Source organism: Rutidosis leptorrhynchoides, chromosome 7, assembly GCF_046630445.1.
Source record: "Rutidosis leptorrhynchoides isolate AG116_Rl617_1_P2 chromosome 7, CSIRO_AGI_Rlap_v1, whole genome shotgun sequence".
In the NCBI taxonomy this organism is placed as follows: domain Eukaryota; kingdom Viridiplantae; phylum Streptophyta; class Magnoliopsida; order Asterales; family Asteraceae; genus Rutidosis; species Rutidosis leptorrhynchoides.
In genome coordinates this window covers 348,340,207-348,361,378 of record NC_092339.1, presented here as the reverse complement: position 1 = coordinate 348,361,378, position 21,172 = coordinate 348,340,207, and the positions used below count along the sequence as shown (strand labels likewise).

General features: G+C 38.9%; 3 protein-coding genes across 3 annotated transcripts; 2 read left to right on the top strand and 1 right to left on the bottom strand.

The window, feature by feature from the left end:
* Positions 1-228: 228 nt before the first annotated feature.
* LOC139857032 (MND1-interacting protein 1-like) lies at positions 229-3,653 on the bottom strand. Its single transcript, XM_071845744.1, has 3 exons — positions 3,605-3,653; positions 1,919-3,478; positions 229-956 (listed from the first exon to the last, which is right to left on the bottom strand). Exons 2-3 carry the CDS (start codon positions 3,467-3,469, stop codon positions 447-449), a joined length of 2,061 nt encoding a protein of 686 aa, XP_071701845.1. The 5' UTR covers positions 3,470-3,478; positions 3,605-3,653; the 3' UTR covers positions 229-446.
* Positions 3,654-9,910: 6,257 nt separating this feature from the next.
* Positions 9,911-11,062, top strand: LOC139858120 (flavonol sulfotransferase-like). Its single transcript, XM_071846973.1, has one exon. It carries the CDS (start codon positions 9,949-9,951, stop codon positions 10,876-10,878), a length of 930 nt encoding a protein of 309 aa, XP_071703074.1. The 5' UTR covers positions 9,911-9,948; the 3' UTR covers positions 10,879-11,062.
* Positions 11,063-13,063: 2,001 nt separating this feature from the next.
* Positions 13,064-20,925, top strand: LOC139860403 (uncharacterized). Its single transcript, XM_071849166.1, has 4 exons — positions 13,064-13,253; positions 15,529-15,795; positions 15,864-16,770; positions 20,922-20,925. Exons 1-4 carry the CDS (start codon positions 13,064-13,066, stop codon positions 20,923-20,925), a joined length of 1,368 nt encoding a protein of 455 aa, XP_071705267.1.
* The last annotated feature ends 247 nt before the right edge of the window (positions 20,926-21,172 follow it).

Sequence of the window (21,172 nt, the reverse complement as noted above, 5' to 3'; positions counted from 1 at the left end):
GTGATAAATTGTGGTTAATAAAATTTGATTATGGTGTTGTTTTATTCAGTTGGTAATATTCAAATGAGTTTTGTCAAACTATATTTAGAGGATCTAAGTTGTATGAAACATGAGAATGTCTAACAGATCTCATCGTCCATGTGACCATGTCAACCCGACCCGGCCCGACCCATTTTGACCCATTACCTGACCAACCCAATCACATTAATTTTTACTTGAACGAAAAAGCACACTAGAAACGGCGATTCATTGTACCAAGTAAAAGGACAAGCCGGTTTCCCAAACATACTTTGCAGCTTATTTATACACATTCACAAATTCAGCAACACTGCTGCTTTAACCACAGCTTGATCAAACAAAACACTCAAAGACACAACACAATAACAAACCATTCTGTATAATATAAGTCCATCTTTAATGTATCTGCCATTATATAATTTTGTAACTTACGAGCTCGCGCCAAAAACACGAATCCTCTGTTCGATAACCACACGGCAAACTGGACATGTAGCCCGTCCCCGGGTCCCGGTTCCATACTCATCATTGCAACTAGCACAAATAACTTGATGTGCACAAGGCAAGAACACAACAGAAACTTCATATTTCAAGCAAATTATGCATTCACGATCGACCCCACCTTCTGTTTCATCAAGATCATCTAGTTCATTAAGTAGCCTTGCAATAGTTGGGAGGGACCCACCATTGGGAACCTGTGATGTTGACCGATTAGTTGACTGGTTATTATCTAAATTATTAGTAGACGTTTTGAGACGTGAAAGTTCTTGTTCGAGTCTTTGAAGGTCATCTTTGTGACGTTGGAAGTCAAGCTCAATTTTGGAACGTAAAGCTTCTTGCTTTCTTTTGTTATTTGCTTCTGTTGCTTCTTTAAGTCGTCTTTCTTCTTCGACATTTGCAAGTGCAAGCTCTTTAGCTTTTTGTTCTTGCCTCCATTTTGTCTGTTAAGTGAAATTCAAGCAGCAAGCAATTTAAATAGTCCATAAGATTAAAAACATGTAAAAAAGATACTCTGTTTTTTGGGTACGGGTTATAAGATAAACTAAGTATGCCCAACACCCTGTGATGACCTAACTTATAAGCCCCACATTAACACATCAGCCAAAAAAGTTAACTGGTCAAAAGTTAGCCATGTCCCTTGCCACTGGGATCAGTTTTAACCCGATAAGAGATAGAATTACCTCAAATCATGATTTTTGAAATTTGGTTATATAAAACACCAAGTGAGAATTTAATGGTAAATTTAAAACCTACAATAGCTTAGCTATCTGATATACAAATCACATCAAAAGCTCAAAGTTGGTTATCTCATACTAGTATCATGCAAGTAGACATCATATATGTATTCCAATATATACTTGTACTAAGGTAAGTATCTTTGGAATCATCATATATACTTCAAGGGACCACGTTCATACATAGCTTAGGTGCTGTTTGTTTTTTAACATGTTTTTGTCTGAAGATCTGCAGACCATGTCTGTAAAGAAGATGTGACCTAAAGGTGACTACTGACTACTGAAGACTGTTTGTTTTCATGTCTGCAAAATAACTTAATCCTGTCTGCAGCACAGCACTTAGAAGCACATTTCTAAGTCTACGAATTTAACAGAAAAAGACATTATTTTATCTTATGTCTTCAGAAAAACAAACAGTCTGTAGTAAAAACATATGCGCACGCAGACATAAGACATAATAAGATATGCAGACTGCAAAACAAACACCTCCTTAGTCTTTTAACATTTACTGCAATGGTAAATGATCTTTTCAAAGTGTGTGAACCTCAGTGTCTTTCAAACAGTTCACAAAGTTTTCATTTTTTCTTAATTGTGTCTTCTAAAACTAAACCAATTACTACATCAAATAACATATACAAAACAATAAGCAAGTAAAACAAAAACCATACCTCAGCCAACTTTTTAGCAGCTTCAACTTGCACCATCTCTTCTTGCAACTCAACAATCCTTCGTTTCTCACCTGCAATATCCTCCTGCAACTTAACTCTCTGTTTTTCCCAAGCCAATAACCTCTTCAAATACTTTTTTTCTCTCCTTGCAACTTCCAAACACGTATTAATCGATTCCGATGCACTTAACTTTGAAGCTTCCATTTCAGCCCTAATTTCAGCATTCTCATTTTCTAAACGTCTAACAGCTGCATTCGCACGGTCAACTTGACCACTCGCTTTCCTCAAAGCAGTTTCCATCTCCGAAAGCCGTTTCAATGTCGGATCTTCAACATTCGACTTCCCGTTTTTCAATTGTTGTGTTTCCTCTCTTTCCATTCTTAACGTTTTCAACTCGGTAAGATCGTGACTCAGTTTTCGTGCTGCTTGCATTGCTTTTTGATGAGCCCAATCTTTCCTTTCCTTAACTTGTTTTTCAAGATCTTTAATTTGATTCATTAAACTTAATATCATCTCATCCTTTTGATCCTCGGCTACAAATTCTGTTTCTCCTTCCAGATTCATATCACGAAACTTACTCAACATCATATTAACCACTTCTTGATTCTTCACACTCTCAACTTTCTCAACAACCGCATTAGAAACATGCCCGTTTGACAAATTCCCATTAGATACATGTATTGTGTTTGCTTTGTACCCTGCAGCAAACATAGCCACATTTTGTTTCAAAAGCATTTTCATTGAAGGACTTAAATTAAACCTTTTAGGACACTCAATATCCCTTTGCAAACTCATTTCAGAAGCAGCATAAGACAAAAACCTATTAACCGGAAACTTCAACATCCCGGTCCCACCGTTCCCGAATCCCCAACCACCATGAAACCTGCACAAAGCAGGTGTTACACCAACCGAATCATTACTCAACTTTTCAACATTATCCACAATTGTACCACTCGAATCACTATTATTGTTACCATCCCTGTTACTATTAGGTAATTCCATCACGCTAGCACGGCCCACATGCAAATCACTCATTAACAAACACCACATAGCATCACCTTTAGTCAAATGAGGCTTAATTTGCTGCAACAAACAAACCATACCAGCTAACGAATACTCTTCTAACTGCTTTAAATCAACAAACATTTGTTCATTATCATCATCTCCAACATCTTCATTTCGACTATTTAATAACGTTAACGAATTATGCAAAATATTAGTCAAAACATCCATACCACCATAACAATGTCCATTTCTTAATATAGCATTTAAAGCAACATCATCATCATAACCTAATGCAACAAGCTTCACAATAGCTTCATTATATAAGAACTCCAAATTTTTTAATAGTATTTGTTCTAATTGTTCTTCAGTACAGTAACCCCAACCACCACTATCTTCAAAATTAGGGTTAGGGATTTGAGATGCATCATTAAAACCTAATTGAAAATTAAAACCTGATTTATCAATTGAATCATTTACATGATCTGATTTCAAAGGACGAGGTCTCCGATTTGTACGGATGTCTTTTTCCCTTACTGTGCAGCCCATAATTAAATCCTGCAAAAAAAATAATAATAATATGATTAAATTAAATTCAATTCAATTCAGATAATAAAAAGTACTAAAAATTAGATGAGTAATGATGTATGTATGATAGATAGATTAGTGATTGTGATGGCTTACAGATGAAAATTGGGGATTGTGAATTCTGATAATTTCAGAGAATATTGAAATGGTGATCTACCGCAGAGTAGTACAAAATAGAATATGTACTCGGATCCAACCGGATATGAATTCGGGTCACCCGTTAAGAATATTGGTGATATTTGCTGGGCCTTATGTTAATCCAGTCCGTATCTTACAAGGGTTGATCTTATTGTGTTATGGACTCATAGTTACGGACTTATGGATCATATTAGATGGAATGATGTTTAAACAGTGAAATGAACAAATACAACAACAATACTTAATCTCCTAAAAATATACAATACTTAATCCCATAAAACTATGTATGATGTATGAGAGACGTAAAATGTAAACAATTATTCCTCTAGAATACAAAGAGAAATCGTTTTTCCACTAACAATAAGTGAAACACGTTTCTCTACCCATTGTTAGAAAAAGTCGTCTCTCCTTATATTCGAAAATAGAGTAACTGCTTCCAGAAGACCTCCGACCAAAGTAGAAATACAAAAGTACAAAAAAGTATGAATGAAAATCGATACGTACCTAAAATATGATGCTTGAGCATCATTGTAGATATATATAAAGTAAAAGTAAAGAGAAAAAGACATGACCAGAAGAATTGTGTGAAATAAGTGAATTTAACCTCCTTGAAGTATCAACTAATGGAGGAGTGAGATTATACAACCCGCCCTTTCTCTGGAAGACGCTCATCTCCCGCCTTCGACTTGAAAGCGATAAGCTTTTCGCTCTCTTTTAGTCGGAGAAGTGATACCTGTCGACCGTTAGGGAGACCCAAACACAGAGTAGGTTGCTTAAAAAAAACTCTAAGCCTCTCGCTCTTCCCTTAAGTAGCATACGGGGAGTGCACAGAGTACGGTAGAATTTCTTGAGCTAGTTTAGCTTGATAGGTAATAATGAAATATCAAAGTTGCAATCACAAATATAATTTGATACCTAAGAACTTTAAACTTTTATATAGAAAGCTACCTACCAAATATATTCTAAAACTACTGAAAACACCAAGTCTACGTGATAAAACGAATGTAATTATAAATCTAAAAAAAAAAGGCTAAACTAGTGAAATAAATAAATTTGTAGATGTATATATCTATATATAGGTATATACATAAATCAAGGGGATTATAAATAACTATGTGAAATCTATAAGTGAAAAAACATATATAGGTACATATACTATACGCATGCTAGTAAATACGAATAAATAAGGAGAAAAAGGGATATGTGAATAAATATATGTAAATATTAAAATAGAGAGACTTTAAATTTAAATATCAAGTAAGCATGTTTAGCCCACATGATGTGGGTCACGCCTCCACTACGATCACAAGTCCACATTACTAGAACTTTAGGGATAAAACGGCGACAGTTTTCTTCCAATACGAAAATCAAATTTCCTGCAAACTAAATAGATAATCATTCTTCTTCTTGGTTCTGGTGGTTTCCATCGTGAGTTTCTGAATCATGGGAAAGAAATCTTGGGGTTATCAGAGGAAGAAAATGCAAGAGACATCTACGAGGGTTTTAAGAAATCGAAAAATTAGTGTAGATGTGCAAGATGATCAGTCGGCTATTGAGGAGCTATCTGAGGCTTTGGATTTCAATTCTGAACGTACGTCTCTGCCAGAGGATTATCGAGTTGCTGATCTTGATCCTATAACGGGGTTATCTAAGGAAATTCTTAAGGTTTATTGTTATTATAAAATAATACAACTCTTTATTCATTATCATTATTAATATCATTTTATCAAATAAATACTTATATGTAGAATATATATATATATATATATATATATATATATATATATATATATATATATATATATATATATATATATATATAATATATATATATATATATATATATATAAGTATATATATAGAAATATATAACAACTAAAATATATATATATAAACTTATTCGATTATGAGTATATGTGTTAATATATATACTTGATATAGATTCATGAATCCGAGGTCAACTCAACTCTGCACTTGCTCAGGGCCATCATATGTATATTTACTACAAACTATCGTATCGTATTGTGAGTTTTCATTTGCTCCCTTTTTATATATTTTTGGGCTGAGAATACATGCACTATTTTTATATCTGATAGACACAAGTACAAACTTATTGTGCGACCAACATGAGTATTTTTATTGTGTTCATTTGAAACATACAAATCTTTGCTTTGTAATATCATTAATTGCTAGATGATAAAGTGGCAAACGGAATTATTATAAATAGCGCTATTGGGATTAACGTCCTGCACTGTTGACCTCAGGTCAATTGGTGGTATAATAATGATCTCGAAAATTACATATGTATTGTCTTGGGGTAAAATCGTTTAGTTTTGATATTATACGCTCATGGCATACTTTTGATATACATGATATATCGTCTTTTATTAAATCTTGTGATCTATTACTGAAATCATTATTTATGACAAACCTATGAACTCACTCAACCTCGTGTTGACTTTTTAAGCATGTTTATTCTCATGTACTTAAATATTGCTTCCGCTGTATATCGGCTGCTTTAATGATGATTTCTTGCCATGCTTGGAGTCTTCATGCATTAGTTACCAATTCATTTAAAAACGTTTAATACTCTAAATACAATGTAATCTATTTATCTTCCGCTGCAAAACTCAATAAAACGTCTCATATAGAGTCGTTCTCGTTTATACAACTGTGATTTGATATAATTAGTCACAAAAATCCCAGGCCCTATTTGGGAGTGTGACAGCACGTTTGTGCGTTTTGGGTTACCACCCTTAGGGTAGTGAATATCGGGTGTTTTCAAATTCACATTGGCGTGAGTAAGCCAACCCTGTTGATGTTGTTGAGGAATTGGGGAAGTGAATCGCGTGTGGTTTCGGATTCACAATGTCACGTGTGGTTTCGAACCTTCTCGTTGTTGTTGTTATGACTTAGGGTAATGAATCTCGTGTGGTTTTGGATTCACTAGGGCGCGTGTGGTTTCGGCCAACCTATTGTCGTTGAGGTGAAGGTAGTGAATCGCGTGTGGTTTCGGATTCACTTGCTTAGTTATGCATGGATGAGATATATGTTTATTACTTGTGTCGGTGATACGTATTCATTTTATGCATATGTATGTATATAGTATATTTACATTCACTAAGCTTTATAGCTTACTCTCTCGTTGTTTATATTTTTTTATAGGTTCGCAAGGTGGAGGTGGCAAGGGTAAGTACGGGAATTAGTGGACTACCACGTGATGTTTTAGAAGACTTTGCTTTTGGATGTGACTTAGGATTGGGTAGTGCAAACCCAATCACCATGTTCGGTCTTATATTGGAATTTAAACGCTTTGGGTCGAAATTGTTTTTGGTTATGTTGAACGGGTCTTGGGTTGTTTGCTCATTTTTACACCTAGACTTATGTATTGATTAAATTAATGTTGCTTAACTTCTCGGGCATTGTTAGTGCTTTGAAAACATAAATTGTGGTGTGGTGTCATTAATATTAATGTTGTACTAAAGAAAAAATTTCTGGGTCGGTATAATGACAGGTATAATGACGAGTTGAGTCTTTACATTATGTTTTTCCGTTATAGCTATAATTTGTACTACTTCCCAATAAGCATACCAATATTCTTTACTAAAAGATCTATGGAACTAAGTTTGAACCATCAGTGTGTGTATATAAAAAAAAAAGCATATAATTATGAAGCTCTGAATGTGAATATATAGAAATTTGAAATACAAAATGTTTCAAATGTAACATGAAATAAACAAGAATCGAAATTAATTAAGTAATAAGGTCTTACAAACTTTCAACTTACCTTTTTTCTTTACATCAAGAGACAACCGTCATGTTCTCTTCATATGGTAGAACATGCAAGTCACAGTAGGATTTTAATGCTTTCAAAAGGCATTGTTTCTCAAGATTTTCCGATTTCTGCACAAAACCGAGCATATTATCCTTGTGTGACACTCTTTCAACCTGAAAAGTCATAATCAAAATCAAAGTTTTCCTAAGTCCTCAATACGTTGGTGCTTAGTTTTATCAAGTGAAGTCAAAAAAGAAACTTTAGCCATTTAAATTTTTCGGTCATCACCTCAAGTAATCTCTCGGTTACTTGGAATACAATTTTGTCAAAAAAACTAAAGGTGGCAATTTCGATCCATATATTCGAGAATCGATTGTTTTGGGATATATTTAATCTCTATATGGTCAAGTGGGTAGAAAAATTTAGTGAAAAGATAGGAAAAGTAGTTATAACTAGAAGCTTACCATTTGTTTAATGATTGGCCCATCATCAAGTTCCTCTGTCACAAAGTGGCTTGTAGCACCCATTAATTTCACACTAGCATTAAAAGCCTGTAACACACCGGTAATATAAAAAAGATTATGTTTCATATTTTTTTACATACGTCGTATAATTGAACATACTAAAAACATATGGAGAGAGATGGAAGACGAACTTGTCTAGAAGGATTCCCGCCCTTAAAGGATGGCAATAAACCATGCTGAATGTTGATGTTTGATGATATCTTTCGCATAACTATTCAAAAAGGTCTTAGATAACACACGGTTACATTAATATAATGCTCAATTAGTTTCAATATCTAAATTCCTAATAAATCAACCAATCAAATCATTATGAAAGATTGAAAGCAAATGTGTACCTTATGGCCAAAGTTTTGAAATGATTATGTGGAAGATGGCGAGGGTGTTGGGGACGGTTTTGGGGACGTTCCGTCGTCATTCACGAACCCTAATTTCTTTCAATCGGGAAACCAACAAAAAATAATACCAAAATATCAGCTACACAACTAATTTAATATTGGAATCAAACATTTAAGAAGAAATTAAAAGAAAAGGAAAATATTGGAATCAAACATTTAAGAATAAATTAAAAGAAAAGGGAAGGATTATGATGAACCAATGAAGATGGCGGTGGTGATTTTGGTCTTCATCTGGATGTCGCTGAAGAGAAGAAATCAAGCAGGGATGAGAAGCCATGGAGGTGATTGAAGTCGCTAAACATAAACCCTAATTTCTTTTGTTTTTGACGGTGTAAGGGAAGTCGCTAAACATAAACCCTAATTTCTTTGGTCTTCATCTTATGCGACGTCGCTATCTTCAATGAATTCGTCACGATTTTCCGGACAAGACGATATAAATTTTATATATTAATCGATAACAACTGGATCAACAAAAAAAGCTGTAAAACCTAGCTATTTGAAGAAAATTGACGGTTGTTATCCTCCGACTTAATTGTCTTCAACCTCAGTAAACGAAACGATCGTTTGTTATCTCATCAAATTGCTCATATGGACATTGTATGCCGTTTTCGTAGACCTCATAATCTGTTGTTACATATACTTTTGTTGAATTTTTAACTTGATGATTATGATTCATTAAGTAAAAATTAGAAAAGAACTTAGTTTTGATAATTTAGTAAAAAGTTAAATCATATTTTTGAAATCTAATCTTTTTCTATCATCAAGTCACACTATTCCGATTAGAAAAGAACTTAGTTTTGATATTAGAATTAATTTTTGAATATATCGATCTCACACTTGACTTATAATATGAATTATCATTATCATTATGATTTTTAAATTTAGTTTGTCTCTTCAAAGTGTTACACTTTACTGTACGGAGTATTTGTTAAGAAATTAATGTGAGAATGAGCAATATAAACTAACGTTTCAAACACTACATGTAGTAAGTTTATATATCTTAATAGGGGCATCTTAGTGTCATATCGCACCGGGCAACAAAACTCTCAGGACCGACCCTTCCTTTACGCGTCCTCCTGACATATCTTGGCTATCTAGCTAGCACATCTCATGTTCATGCACGATCCTCGTGCGCCTACTAATTAGACTGGATCCAAATTTAATATTAAGCAAACAACAAAAGTTTGATAAAATATTTTTTTAGGAAGATGCTACTATTATAGCAAAGGAGTGGTGGAATCTGTAAATACTAGTTTCGCCACTGCTACTATAGATAGAGTAGTAAAGCATGTATTATTTTCCTAATTACAAAAAATAGTACGGAGTATTATATATTATTAGATGTTAACGTGCGACTATCTACCAATGATTCATATCTTTTGATCAAATAATGTATGTATCTCATCTAATAATTAAAATACCTACCAATGATCCATATCTTTTGATCAAATAATGTAAGTATCTCATCTAATAATTTAAATACAGTAAACGTTAAGCATAGTATCTGCACCCATATATCTTTAAATATAGACTTAGTTTAGTCACTGAATTCACAATCCTCACTACAAAAACCAAAATTAACTTGTTATATCATTCTATCCAACCATAATGGAAGAGATGTTGAAAACACTTCCTCAGCACACTTGTAGTTGGTCCAAAGGAAAGATAACCTTTTACAAGTATCAAGACTTTTGGACACTCCAAGAGTTAGTTGTGGGAGCACATCTAGCTCAACAAAGCTTCAAAGCTGAGCCAACCGATATATTTCTATGTACTTCCACCAAAACCGGCACAACTTGGGTCAAGTCCTTGGCTTTCGCCATAGTAACCCGACAAAAGTTTGATGATTCCACTACTCCTTTGCTCACAAAAAATGCTCATGAATGTGTTCCATCCCTAGAATATGAGCTTGACATAGTTGATGACAATCGTAAAAATTCAAGCCTACCACTTGTGGCCACACACCTTCCTTACCCTTCGTTGCCCAAATCAGTTATAGCTTCAAACTGCAAGATAGTTTACGTGTATCGCAACACCAAAGACGTCATAGTTTCTCATTATCATTTCCTTAGGAAAGTATTTAACGTAGCCAATGAAGATGCACCATTTGAGGAAGCGTTTGAAGAGTTCTGTCAAGGCATTTCGGGGTATGGACCTTATTGGGATCATATTATAGGGTACTGGAAAGCAAGTCTTGAAAGGCCAGACAGAATTCTTTTATTGAAATACGAAGATCTGAAAAAGGATCCGACAAGCAATGCGAAGAAGCTTGCAGAGTTCATGGGTTACCCCTTTTCGACTGAAGAAGAGAAAGCGGGCGTTATTGAAAAAATTACAACGTTATGTAGTTTTGAGAATATGAGCAACTTAGAAGTGAATAAAACGGGAAGTATTAGAGTCGGCGGGTTGGAAAACAAACATTATTTTAGAAAGGCCGAAGATGGAGATTGGAGAACCTACTTTACAAATGAGATGAAAGAAAAGATAGACAAATTAATTGATGAAAAACTTAATGGAACTGGTTTAATTCTCAAGTAAAGTAGAACGCGCTGTTAAATATCACACTGGCCTTGTTACATATGCTTGATATTATATGCTTTAATTTTAGTTTTCATTTCAAAGTTATGTTATGTTATTGAATAATTGAGGAGTATGTATGTCTCTCTGTGAGTTGTTTGTTAAAGAGTGGAGTGTGATAAATTGTGGTTAATAAAATTTGATTATGGTGTTGTTTTATTCAGTTGGTAATATTCAAATGAGTTTTGTCAAACTATATTTAGAGGATCTGAGTTGTATGAAACATGAGAATGTCTAACAGATCTCATCGTCCATGTGACCATGTCAACCCGACCCGGCCCGACCCATTTTGACCCATTACCTGACCAACCCAATCACATTAATTTTTACTTGAACGAAAAAGCACACTAGAAATGGCGATTCATTGTACCAAGTAAAAGGACAAGCCGGTTTCCCAAACATGCTTTGCAGCTTATTTATAGACATTCACACATTCAGCAACACTGCTGCTTTAACCACAGCTTGATCAAACAAAACACTCAAAGACACAACACAATAACAAACCATTCTGTATAATATAAGTCCATCTTTAATGTATCTGCCATTATATAATTTTGTAACTTACGAGCTCGCGCCAAAAACACGAATCCTCTGTTCGATAACCACACTGCAAACTGGACATGTAGCCCGTCCCCGGGTCCCGGTTCCATACTCATCATTGCAACTAGCACAAATAACTTGATGTGCACAAGGCAAGAACACAACAGAAACTTCATCTTTCTAGCAAATTATGCATTCGCGATCGACCCCACCTTCTGTTTCATCAAGATCATCTAGTTCATTAAGTAGCCTTGCAATAGTTGGGAGGGACCCACCATTTGGAACCTGTGATGTTGACCGATTAGTTGACTGGCTATTATCTAAATTATTAGTAGACGTTTTGAGACGTGAAAGTTCTTGTTCGAGTCTTTGAAAGTCATCTTTATGACGTTGGAAATCGAGCTCGATTTTGGAACGTAAAGCTTCTTGCTTTCTTTTGTTATTTGCCTCTGTTGCTTCTTTGAGTCGCCTTTCTTCTTCGACATTTGCAAGTGCAAGCTCTTTAGCTTTTTGCTCTTGCCTCCATTTTGTCTGTTAAGTGTAATTCAAGCAGCAAGCAATTTGAATAGTCCATAAGATTAAAAACATGTAAAAAAAGATGCTCTGTTTTTTTGGGTACGGGTTATAAGATAAACTAAGTATGCCCAACACCCTGTGATGACCTAACTTATAAGGGCCACATTAACACATCAGCAAAAAGTCAACTGGTCAAAATTTAGCCATGTCCCTTGCCACTGGGATCAGTTTTGACCAGATAAGAGATAGAATTACCTCAAATCATGATTTTTGGAATTTGGTTATATAAAACACCAAGTGAGAATTTAATGGTAAATTTAAAACCTACAATAGCTTAGCTATCTGATATACAAATCACATCAAAAGCTCAAAGTTGGTTATCTCATATCATGCAATTAGACATCATATATGTATTCCAATATATACTTGGTAAGTATCTTTGACCTTGAGTCATCTAATACACTTCAAAGGACCACGTTAATACATGAAAGCTCAGTCTTTAACATTTACTGCAATGGTATATGATCTTTTCAAAATGGTGTGTTTGGATGAAACTAGCTGGAGCTTGAGCTTGAGCTTGAGCTTATAGATGGAGCTGGAACTTATGGGCTAGAGCCGCAGCTGGAGCTTATTTTTTAAACTGTTAGATGGAGCTTTTTATTTTTTGCAAGTGGTCGGCAAACTAGCTGGAGCTTATTTTTCAATTCACAAGCTCTACTTTTTTTTCATAAGCTACTATAAGGAGATTATTTTTTAATATCTTATAATTTTCATAAGCTCTATTTTTTATGTCTATCAAACGAAGTTTATTAATATCATAAACTCAAGCTCCTATAAGCTTTCATAAGCTCCAAGAAGCTGGTGCAAAAAAGACACCCAAAGTGTATACAACCCTGTGTCTTTCAATAGTGTTTTAAAAAGTTCACACAGTTTTAGGGTACTGGAAAGCAAGTCTCGAAAGGCCGGACAGAATTCTTCTATTGAAATACGAAGATCTGAAAAAGGATCCTACAAGCAATGCGAAGAGGCTTGCAGAGTTCATGGGTTACCCTTTTTGGCAGAAGAAGAGAAAGCGGGAATTATTGAAAAAATGACAACGTTATGTAGTTTTGAGAATATGAGCAACTTAGAAGTGAATAAAACAGGAAGTATTCAAGTTGGTGGGTTGGAAAACAAGCTTTATTTTAGAAAGGCTGAAGATGGAGATTGGAAAAATTACTTCACAAATGAGATGAAAGAAAAGATAGATAAAGTGATGGATGAAAAACTTAACGGAACCGGTTTAGTTCTCAAGTGAAAGAGAGCTATTAAAGATCACACCATTCGCGTTACATATGTTTGTCTGATATTACATGCTTTATTTTAGTTTTCCTTTCAAACTTATGTTTTTGAATGATTGTGGGCTATGTAAGTCTCTCTGTAGTGTCTATTTGAATTACTTTATGGTTAACAAGTGTGGATTGATGGTAATTTTTAGGTAATTAAATGCGATAATGGTCCTTCTTTAATTAGAGGATGAGTAAAAATTAATCAAACTAAGTTCATTTGTTCTATTTTTTCTAATGTCAGCTTTCACATTGATATCTAGACCCGGATTATTTTTCTGCTTGGCAAGATCTTTTAGTCTACTTCTAATTTCATGTACCTTAACTCATCTTACGACGACCATACATCATGTTATGAGAAGTGTAATTCGTACTACAAGTTGATATAATCCTTTTCAGAACTTATATGTGCAGCTGATTCCATGTGGTTCTTCATTTGATCATGCATATTTTAACCGAGGGGTCTTAACATGCTTGCTCAACGTAAAGGAGGGGTTTAAGGATCTTAGAACGTGGCTCTCCGGTCCGGCTACCGTGAATAACCCTGGCCGACATGATGATGTCGGCGGGGTGGCCAAGTGATTAAGTCCACCTTCGATGACGTCCGTCGATCAGAAGGCCCCAAGCAAGGTTGTAGGTACCAGTTAATAAAGAACTAACCTGTTAACCTTTAGAAGATGATAGAGGATGTAAGTTACGTAGGATGTGTGGTAGAAGATGGCTATGTAACGTGGTATGTTGCTAACGACGATTAGGGTTTGTATTTATAGGCAAACCCTAATTCTAGAACCGTCATAGGATAGTGATAATCGTTTCCATAACCATCTCCCCCGAATCACGGATATAATTATGGAAAAGATATTTGCTTGTTAGCTAAGCAACCGCCGTAAAGGGACCAGATACGGATCCGCATGCCGCATGACGCATGAGAGCACCCCGCATACGCACCATAGCGCATGCCCGTGTGTATGTTACATGCGCATGCGGGCTGCGGTATCATTAAGTCCCCCCAGTTTGATGTTATATGACGCAAGTCATATGATATCAAACTATTAAGCGAAAAAGAGAAAACAAAAGGACGACGAGCATTTAATGTCCTCGCGTGCGCCTCGATGCCTGTCACAATCGCAGAAGCCCATTCGGCTGACAAGACATAAAGTAACAGTGCCGCAGGCGCGTGCGAACCACGCGCGTGTTTGTAATCATTCTTAACTGACACCACGCGCGATCAGCAAATGCTACCCGTCGATTGCATTACACGTGTATGGCCACGATCACACCATTCCAACCCACGCTCCCCCAATCTTGCCTATAAATAGCCCCAAATCACACACATTTTCACTTTTCCGGTGTCAAGCTTCCCAAATACGCTCTCGCCTCCAAATCCTATCAATTCCGATCAACTCCGTCATATTCCGATCGTCATTTAAAGGTCAGTCGTTCTCCATTCATCTAAAAATGACCAAAGCTAATGAAACTTTCGTAGAGAATGTAGAGTCCAACATAGGCCAGAAAAACATCGACCACTTAGTTAAGCAATACCCCCCTCTAGCGGGTTACAATCCGGTACCACCACTGCCTAGCCAGCGAGCCCATCAGCCACCAGAGAATAAGGTGGCGATCTACGAACATGCTTTTAAGCATGGTAATTTTAGGGTTCCACCCTCCGACTTCTTTTTAGGCGTACTAGATCATTTCAAAGTAGGGCTACGGCAATTGCACCCGTATGCTGTAGGCAAAATCGTTCTATTCGAGATGTGGTGTGTTGCACTCAACACAGTACCATTGGTGAAGGTTTTTTGCCACCTATTCCGCTTAGCCAGCCACCATAAATCTTGGTTCACCTTCTTCGCACGCCAAAATTTCACAAAAACCCCGAAATCGAATGCGGGAAGTTGGAAAGAAACTTTTTTCTTCGTCGACCAGACCGTAGTAGGCACTGGCTTCCCGCAGATGCTCATTTGGTGCGAGAAGGTAGAAAAAGATGTGAACAAGATGCCAGCGTTGGATGACGAGGAGAAAAAGTTGTTGAAGCAGTGCGTCAACGCACAACTGGTGCACCGTTCGTATGGTAATGTTATGCTGCGGTTGGGGAAGATCTCCGCGTATTGGCCTTGGGAGGATGTGCGGCCGGCCATAGTTGGCCCCGATGGAAAGGGTAGGAATAGCATAAACGCGTACTTACATAAATTTTTGTATATTTTCTAACGCAGGCGTTTATTGTTTGCAGAGATGAGGATGAAGAAGGTGCTTACCGCGGAGGAGATTGCTGGGATCTCTTTCCGCAAGCAGGATGTGGACAAACAGCTAGAGCAGGCAGCTACTAGCGAACATGTGGAGGAAACGCCGGCGGAGTCAGGCAATAAACGCAAGGCGGCTGGGACGTCCGAGGCTCAGAAGAAGAAGAAGATGACTCCTAAGCAGCTGGAGGACATGCGCAACGACAATTTTGTTGCCATCGAGCCGCGGTCCGCAGACCTACCTCCCCCCATTAATGGTGAGCGTTTATTTTTTCGCATGTATACCGCGTAGAAAAATCTGCGTACTAATCTGAGTATTTTGCAGAGCATGTGGAGGAGACGCAGCCAACAACACCGCGGGTCAACCCCGAGCTGGAGGCCACTGCCACATCCAAAGACAAGGCGATACCCGTCGAGTCTGAGTCTACATTACCTCCTCCGCAAGGCAGCTTCCGTGTTGCCAACCTCCGCCAACTTTGCCAGTCCTCCGCAGAAAATGCTGCGGAGCAATCTGCATTCTTGCAGCAAATCTTCCCAGCAGAGTTCCGCGAGCAACTGGCCGCGCTGCCGTTTAACCAGGCGCTCAACGCCTTTGTCCAGAACGGGCTGGTATTCTTTGGGATGTTTGCGGATCAAGCCCGTCGATCCTCCAGCCTATACGATGTTGCACTGCGCAAAGAGGTGGAGTTGGGTTTGCTGCAGGCGGGTGTAGATCAGGTCAAGAAGGACAGGGACGCTGCTGAGGAGGCCCGCAAAGCTGTTGAATTGACTGCGGCCGAAACCAAGACCCTCTTGATTCAAGAAAGAAAAAAGAATCAAGAGCTTGTGGGTGCGGTTGATCAGGCAAAGGGGGAAACTGAGCGAGTGAGGCTGGAGTTGGAAAAGGTGACGAGGGAGAGGGACGATGCGGTTACCAACCGCGAGCTGGCCGAGGCAGATATGACAAAGCTGCGCACCGCACTCCCCGCAATTGCGCAGAAAGTGATGGACTCCGAGCCCGTGTCCGACCGGTTTAATGCCTATGTCGATGCGGTCAAGGACCATGAGGTGAACAAGGCTGTGCGGGAAGTGATCCAGGCATGCGGCCTAACTCCACCGTTCCCCGACATTGTCCAAAAGAAATTAAAGGAGGGAACGGCCGCGGCGCTGCTGGAGGCGGAAGAGGCAATCAAGTCCATCCCTATCCCTTTGATCAATACGTTTGCGGCTGACCCGACGATGCCGCTTGATGGGTTTTTGAAGGAGGATTACTAGAGTAGTTTGTGCCGTAAGCCCTAATCTTAGGCAGGTAATTGTAAATGTATTTTGGAGCCCTAAGTCCCATGTTGGGCAGGCATGTGAAACAATTACTTATGTAATAATTTATTTGGATGTGTATATATGTTTGTCTGTTATGCATGCGTGATGTCCTTGTTTATATATCGCGAATCAAAAAAAAATTATGAACCGCATGCGCATGCGCATAGTTAACCACAACTTATGCGTATGCGGATGGTACTGCGTAAAATAAACCAATATTTTAACTTACCTTTAATAATTTAGACTCAAAAGCTACTGCGCTATTGCTTTGTCATGTACTAGAGGTGCACTATTAGTTGTATGGTAAGCAAACGCAACTAAAAACAAACCAATGTTTTTATGCTTAGGAGTTCCTCAAGCAAACCAATGCGAGAGCGATTACGCACAAGCAAACCAATGCTTGTATTTTTTTTTTTTAAAGTCGACTTTGCAGCCATCTAGTCTGCGTGGCGCTTGGCTAGGGGAAAACCAATTCCCTTCGCCTGCCGTTATTGTCTAGCCTTGTAACCAAACAGGCTTCTGCCGCACGGGGGCTAGAGGACACCCCTTAAGTAGGCAGGAACCGCATACAAAAAATATAAATGGACAACAAAAGTATGCGCATGTAATTATTTTTATTTGGCATTAATTATGATTACAACTGCGACATATCCGAAAGGATGAAAAATACAAAAAATAATGTGCTAAACAAATTGGAGTGATCAAGTCCATCTAGCTACATGTAACATTTTTTCAATAACGTCGCATGCCAAGTGCGTTTCACAGGTTTGCCATCTAATGTCTCTAGATGGTATGCCCCGGTGTTGCTTGCTTTTGCTACCCTGTATGGGCCCTCCCAACGAGGTCCCAGTTTCCCAGTATCTTCCGCATGACTTGCATCGTTCTGGCGCCAAACCAAATCACCGCACTTATAAGTGCGTGAACGCACACGCTGATTGTAATACTTTGCGATTTTCTGCTTGTTATTTGCTTCGTTAACAGCCGCAGAGAGTCTGCGTTCTTCAAGCAGATTAAGATTTTCCCGCAGAGCTTCAGAGTTATTTTGCTCATCAAAGTTTTGTATGCGGAACGTTGGTACCCCAATCTCTGCGGGTACAACAGCTTCTGACCCATAAACCAAACTAAACGGAGTCTCACCAGTGCTTGCTTTGGGTGTGGTTCTATGCGCCCATAAAACCTTTGGAAGCTCATACACCCAACTAACGCGGTCATGACCCAACCTTGCCTTGATTCCAGCAACTATATCTCGGTTGGTAACTTCGCACTGGCCATTCTCCTGCGGATGCGCAACTGAAGTAAAAGTTTGCTTAATATTAAGCTCCGCACACCAACTGCGAAAAGGATCGCCGGCAAATTGTGTACCGTTATCACTAACAATTTCATTGGGTATGCCGAATCGACAGACAATGTCTTCCCATACAAAATTCCGCACTCTTTTCCCTGAAATTGTTGCCAGCGGTTTCGCTTCGACCCACTTCGTGAAGTAATCGATTGCAACAATTAAGAATTTGACATTTCTTGCGTGTGCAGAGTATGCGTAAGATAATGACGTAAGTAGCATATTTAGCAAATGAATGGCAATATTACCTTGGCCTTTGGGGAATGGTCCGACTATGTCGATCGCCCATTTGCAGAATGGCCATGGTGAGGAGACCGGTATCATTGGATGCGCAGGTGCCCTGCTGATAGGTGCATGTATTTGGCATGATTCGCATTGCTTGACAATACGCGCCGTGTCTGCGTACATAGTAGGCCAATAATAACCTAACCGCATGATTTTTGACACAATGGACCTGTGTCCCGAATGAAGGGCGCATGCACCCTCATGCACCTCGCGTATAACTTCCTCTGCCTCTTTCGGACCTATGCACCTTAAATGCGGTCCCAAATAGTTTTTTCGATACAAGACGTCACCCTCAAGGGCATAAAGCGGGTCCTTTGTGCGGACTTTCTTCGCATCAGAGGAGTCCGCGGGTGAAGTGCCGTCCCGTAAAAAAGCGATGATGGGCGTCATCCACGTTGGGCTTGATTCCTCAACCGGTGCCACTAGAGGCATCATGACAATAGATTTTGCGTTGAGTTCCTCTATTAGAATTTTCTTACCCATATGATCAAAAGCCAAGGCAGCTAGTTTGCTTAGCGCATCCGCCTTCTTATTTTGCCCCCGCATTACGTGCGAGATTTGAAAAGCCTCGAACTGGTCAGCGAGATTATGAACAAGCGATAAATATTGCTGCATAGCAATGTCGTGCGCTTCGAAATCTCCGCAGACTTGATTGCATACTAGCTTTGAATCCACGTAAGCGTGCAAGATTTTAACATTTAACTTATGCGCGATGCGCATACCTGCTAGCAGAGCCTCATACTCTGCTTCATTGTTTGTGACAGCAAAATTAAACCGCAGTGCGTACGTATGTTCCTCACCGCCTGGACCTGTCAAAATTACACCTGCGCCTGCGCCAGATGCGCTACACGCACCATCGGTGTATAATTCCCATGGTGATAGAACAGGTGCGGGCGGATCTTGATGTTCTGCTGACGCTTCGACATCCGCGGGTATTTCTGCTAGGTAGTCAGCAAGTATTTGACCCTTAACCGCACTGCGTGAAGAAAAGTTTATTTCATGTTCTCCCAATTCGACTGCCCACTTGGCCATTCGGCCAGAAATCTCGGGCTTGTACAGTACCTGAATGAAATAAAATGATTGCGTTAGTCAATGCGGTAACCCCGGTCATTGCCGCAAAGTAATCATGTACCAACCTGTTTGATTGGCTGATCAGTTAGAACCACAATCGGATGTGCTTGAAAGTATCGGCGCAAACGCCGCGCTGTATGGACAAGCGCATATACTAGCTTCTCTATTGGCGAGTAGTTTACTTCGCTTGATGTCAGCGTCTTGCTTACGAAGTAGACCGGCATTTGTGTCTGAGAAAACCTCAGCGTTAAAGTTCTGCGAAATAAATAATGCAAGTAAATTGATAGGTTACCTTTTCACGGTCTGCGATGAGAACTGAACTGATTGCTTCCTTTGATACCGCAAGGTACAGCGTTAACGTCTCCCCAGGGACTGGCGCAGTAAGTGTTGGTAACTCTGCAAGCACCTTTTTCATCTCCTGAAAGGCTGATTCTGCTTCCTGAGTCAAGACAAAATCCTTTTTCTTCAAACAGTTTTTCAAAGTGTTAAAGAATGGTAGCTGACGCTCTGCGGCTTTTGACAAAAACCGCGTGATTGCTGCGAGCTTCCCAGTGAGACTCTGCACATCTTTCTTTGTTTTCGGAGATGGTAAATTATCAATAGCTTCAATCTTTTTGGGATTAGCCTTGATACCCCGCGCTGTCACCACATGACCTAGAAACTTGCCTTCCTCCTCTCCAAAGCTACATTTAAGCGGATTAAGCTTCATGTTGATCCTTCGCAGAGACGCAAACGTTTCTAGGATGTCTGCGAGCATGTCTTCTTCGGTGTTGCTTTTGATTACCAAGTCATCGACATACGCTTCAAGATTTCTGCCAATTTGAGGCTTGAATGCTGCGTCAATTACACGCTGATAGGTCGCGCCCGCGTTCTTCAAGCCGAAAGGCATCTTTGTGTAACAATAAATACCCTGCGGCGTATGAAAAGCAGTCTTGTCTTCGTCTTCCGCAGCCATTAGAATTTGGTGATAACCTTTGTATGCGTCCAGAAAGCACTTATATCTGAATCCAGACAAAGATTCAACCTTCCAGTCTATCTCCGGGAGAGGGTAATTGTCTTTAGGACATGCTTTGTTAATGTCTTTAAAATCAACGCACATTCGCCAGTTACCATCAGCCTTTTTCACCAACACCGGATTGGCAACCCATGTTTGATAACGCACTTCGCTTAGAATGTTTGCTTTGACAAGGTTGTCTACTTCTGCGCATAGCCAATCACTGCGGTCTAAAGCCATATGCCGCTTCTTTTGTCTAACAGGTGTGAGCGATGGATTAACATTCAATTTATGTTCCGCAATGTCCCGCGGGACACCTGTCATATCTGATTCGCGCCATGCGAAAACATCTGCGTTTGCGGACAATATACCATGTAACTTAGCCTTGGTTTCAGCTGATAAACCTGCGCCGATTTTTATACCCTTATCTGGATGCAAGCGATTAGCAATGACCGCACTGCTTGCAATCTGCTCCCTGACGCTAGGGATGTTAATTTGCACAACTGACGCACATATCTCAATCGTTTGATGTGACGCCATTGTGGCAACTCCTCCCTTAGTAGGAAACTTAATCAAACCGTGCACTACCGAAGGTATGATGTTAAAACGCCGTATGAAATTTCTTCCCAGTAGCGCATTATATCGC

Coding starts and splice junctions, on each gene's coding strand:
- LOC139857032 (XM_071845744.1), bottom strand. CDS start 3,469: ATGGGCTGCACAGTAAGGGAAAAAGACATCCGTACAAATCGGAGACCT. Junction 957..1,918: donor CTGCTAAAAAGTTGGCTGAG/GTATGGTTTTTG, acceptor TTCACTTAACAG/ACAAAATGGAGGCAAGAACA.
- LOC139858120 (XM_071846973.1), top strand. CDS start 9,949: ATGGAAGAGATGTTGAAAACACTTCCTCAGCACACTTGTAGTTGGTCC.
- LOC139860403 (XM_071849166.1), top strand. CDS start 13,064: ATGACAACGTTATGTAGTTTTGAGAATATGAGCAACTTAGAAGTGAAT. Junction 13,254..15,528: donor TGAAAAACTTAACGGAACCG/GTTTAGTTCTCA, acceptor TATTGTTTGCAG/AGATGAGGATGAAGAAGGTG. Junction 15,796..15,863: donor CCTACCTCCCCCCATTAATG/GTGAGCGTTTAT, acceptor AGTATTTTGCAG/AGCATGTGGAGGAGACGCAG.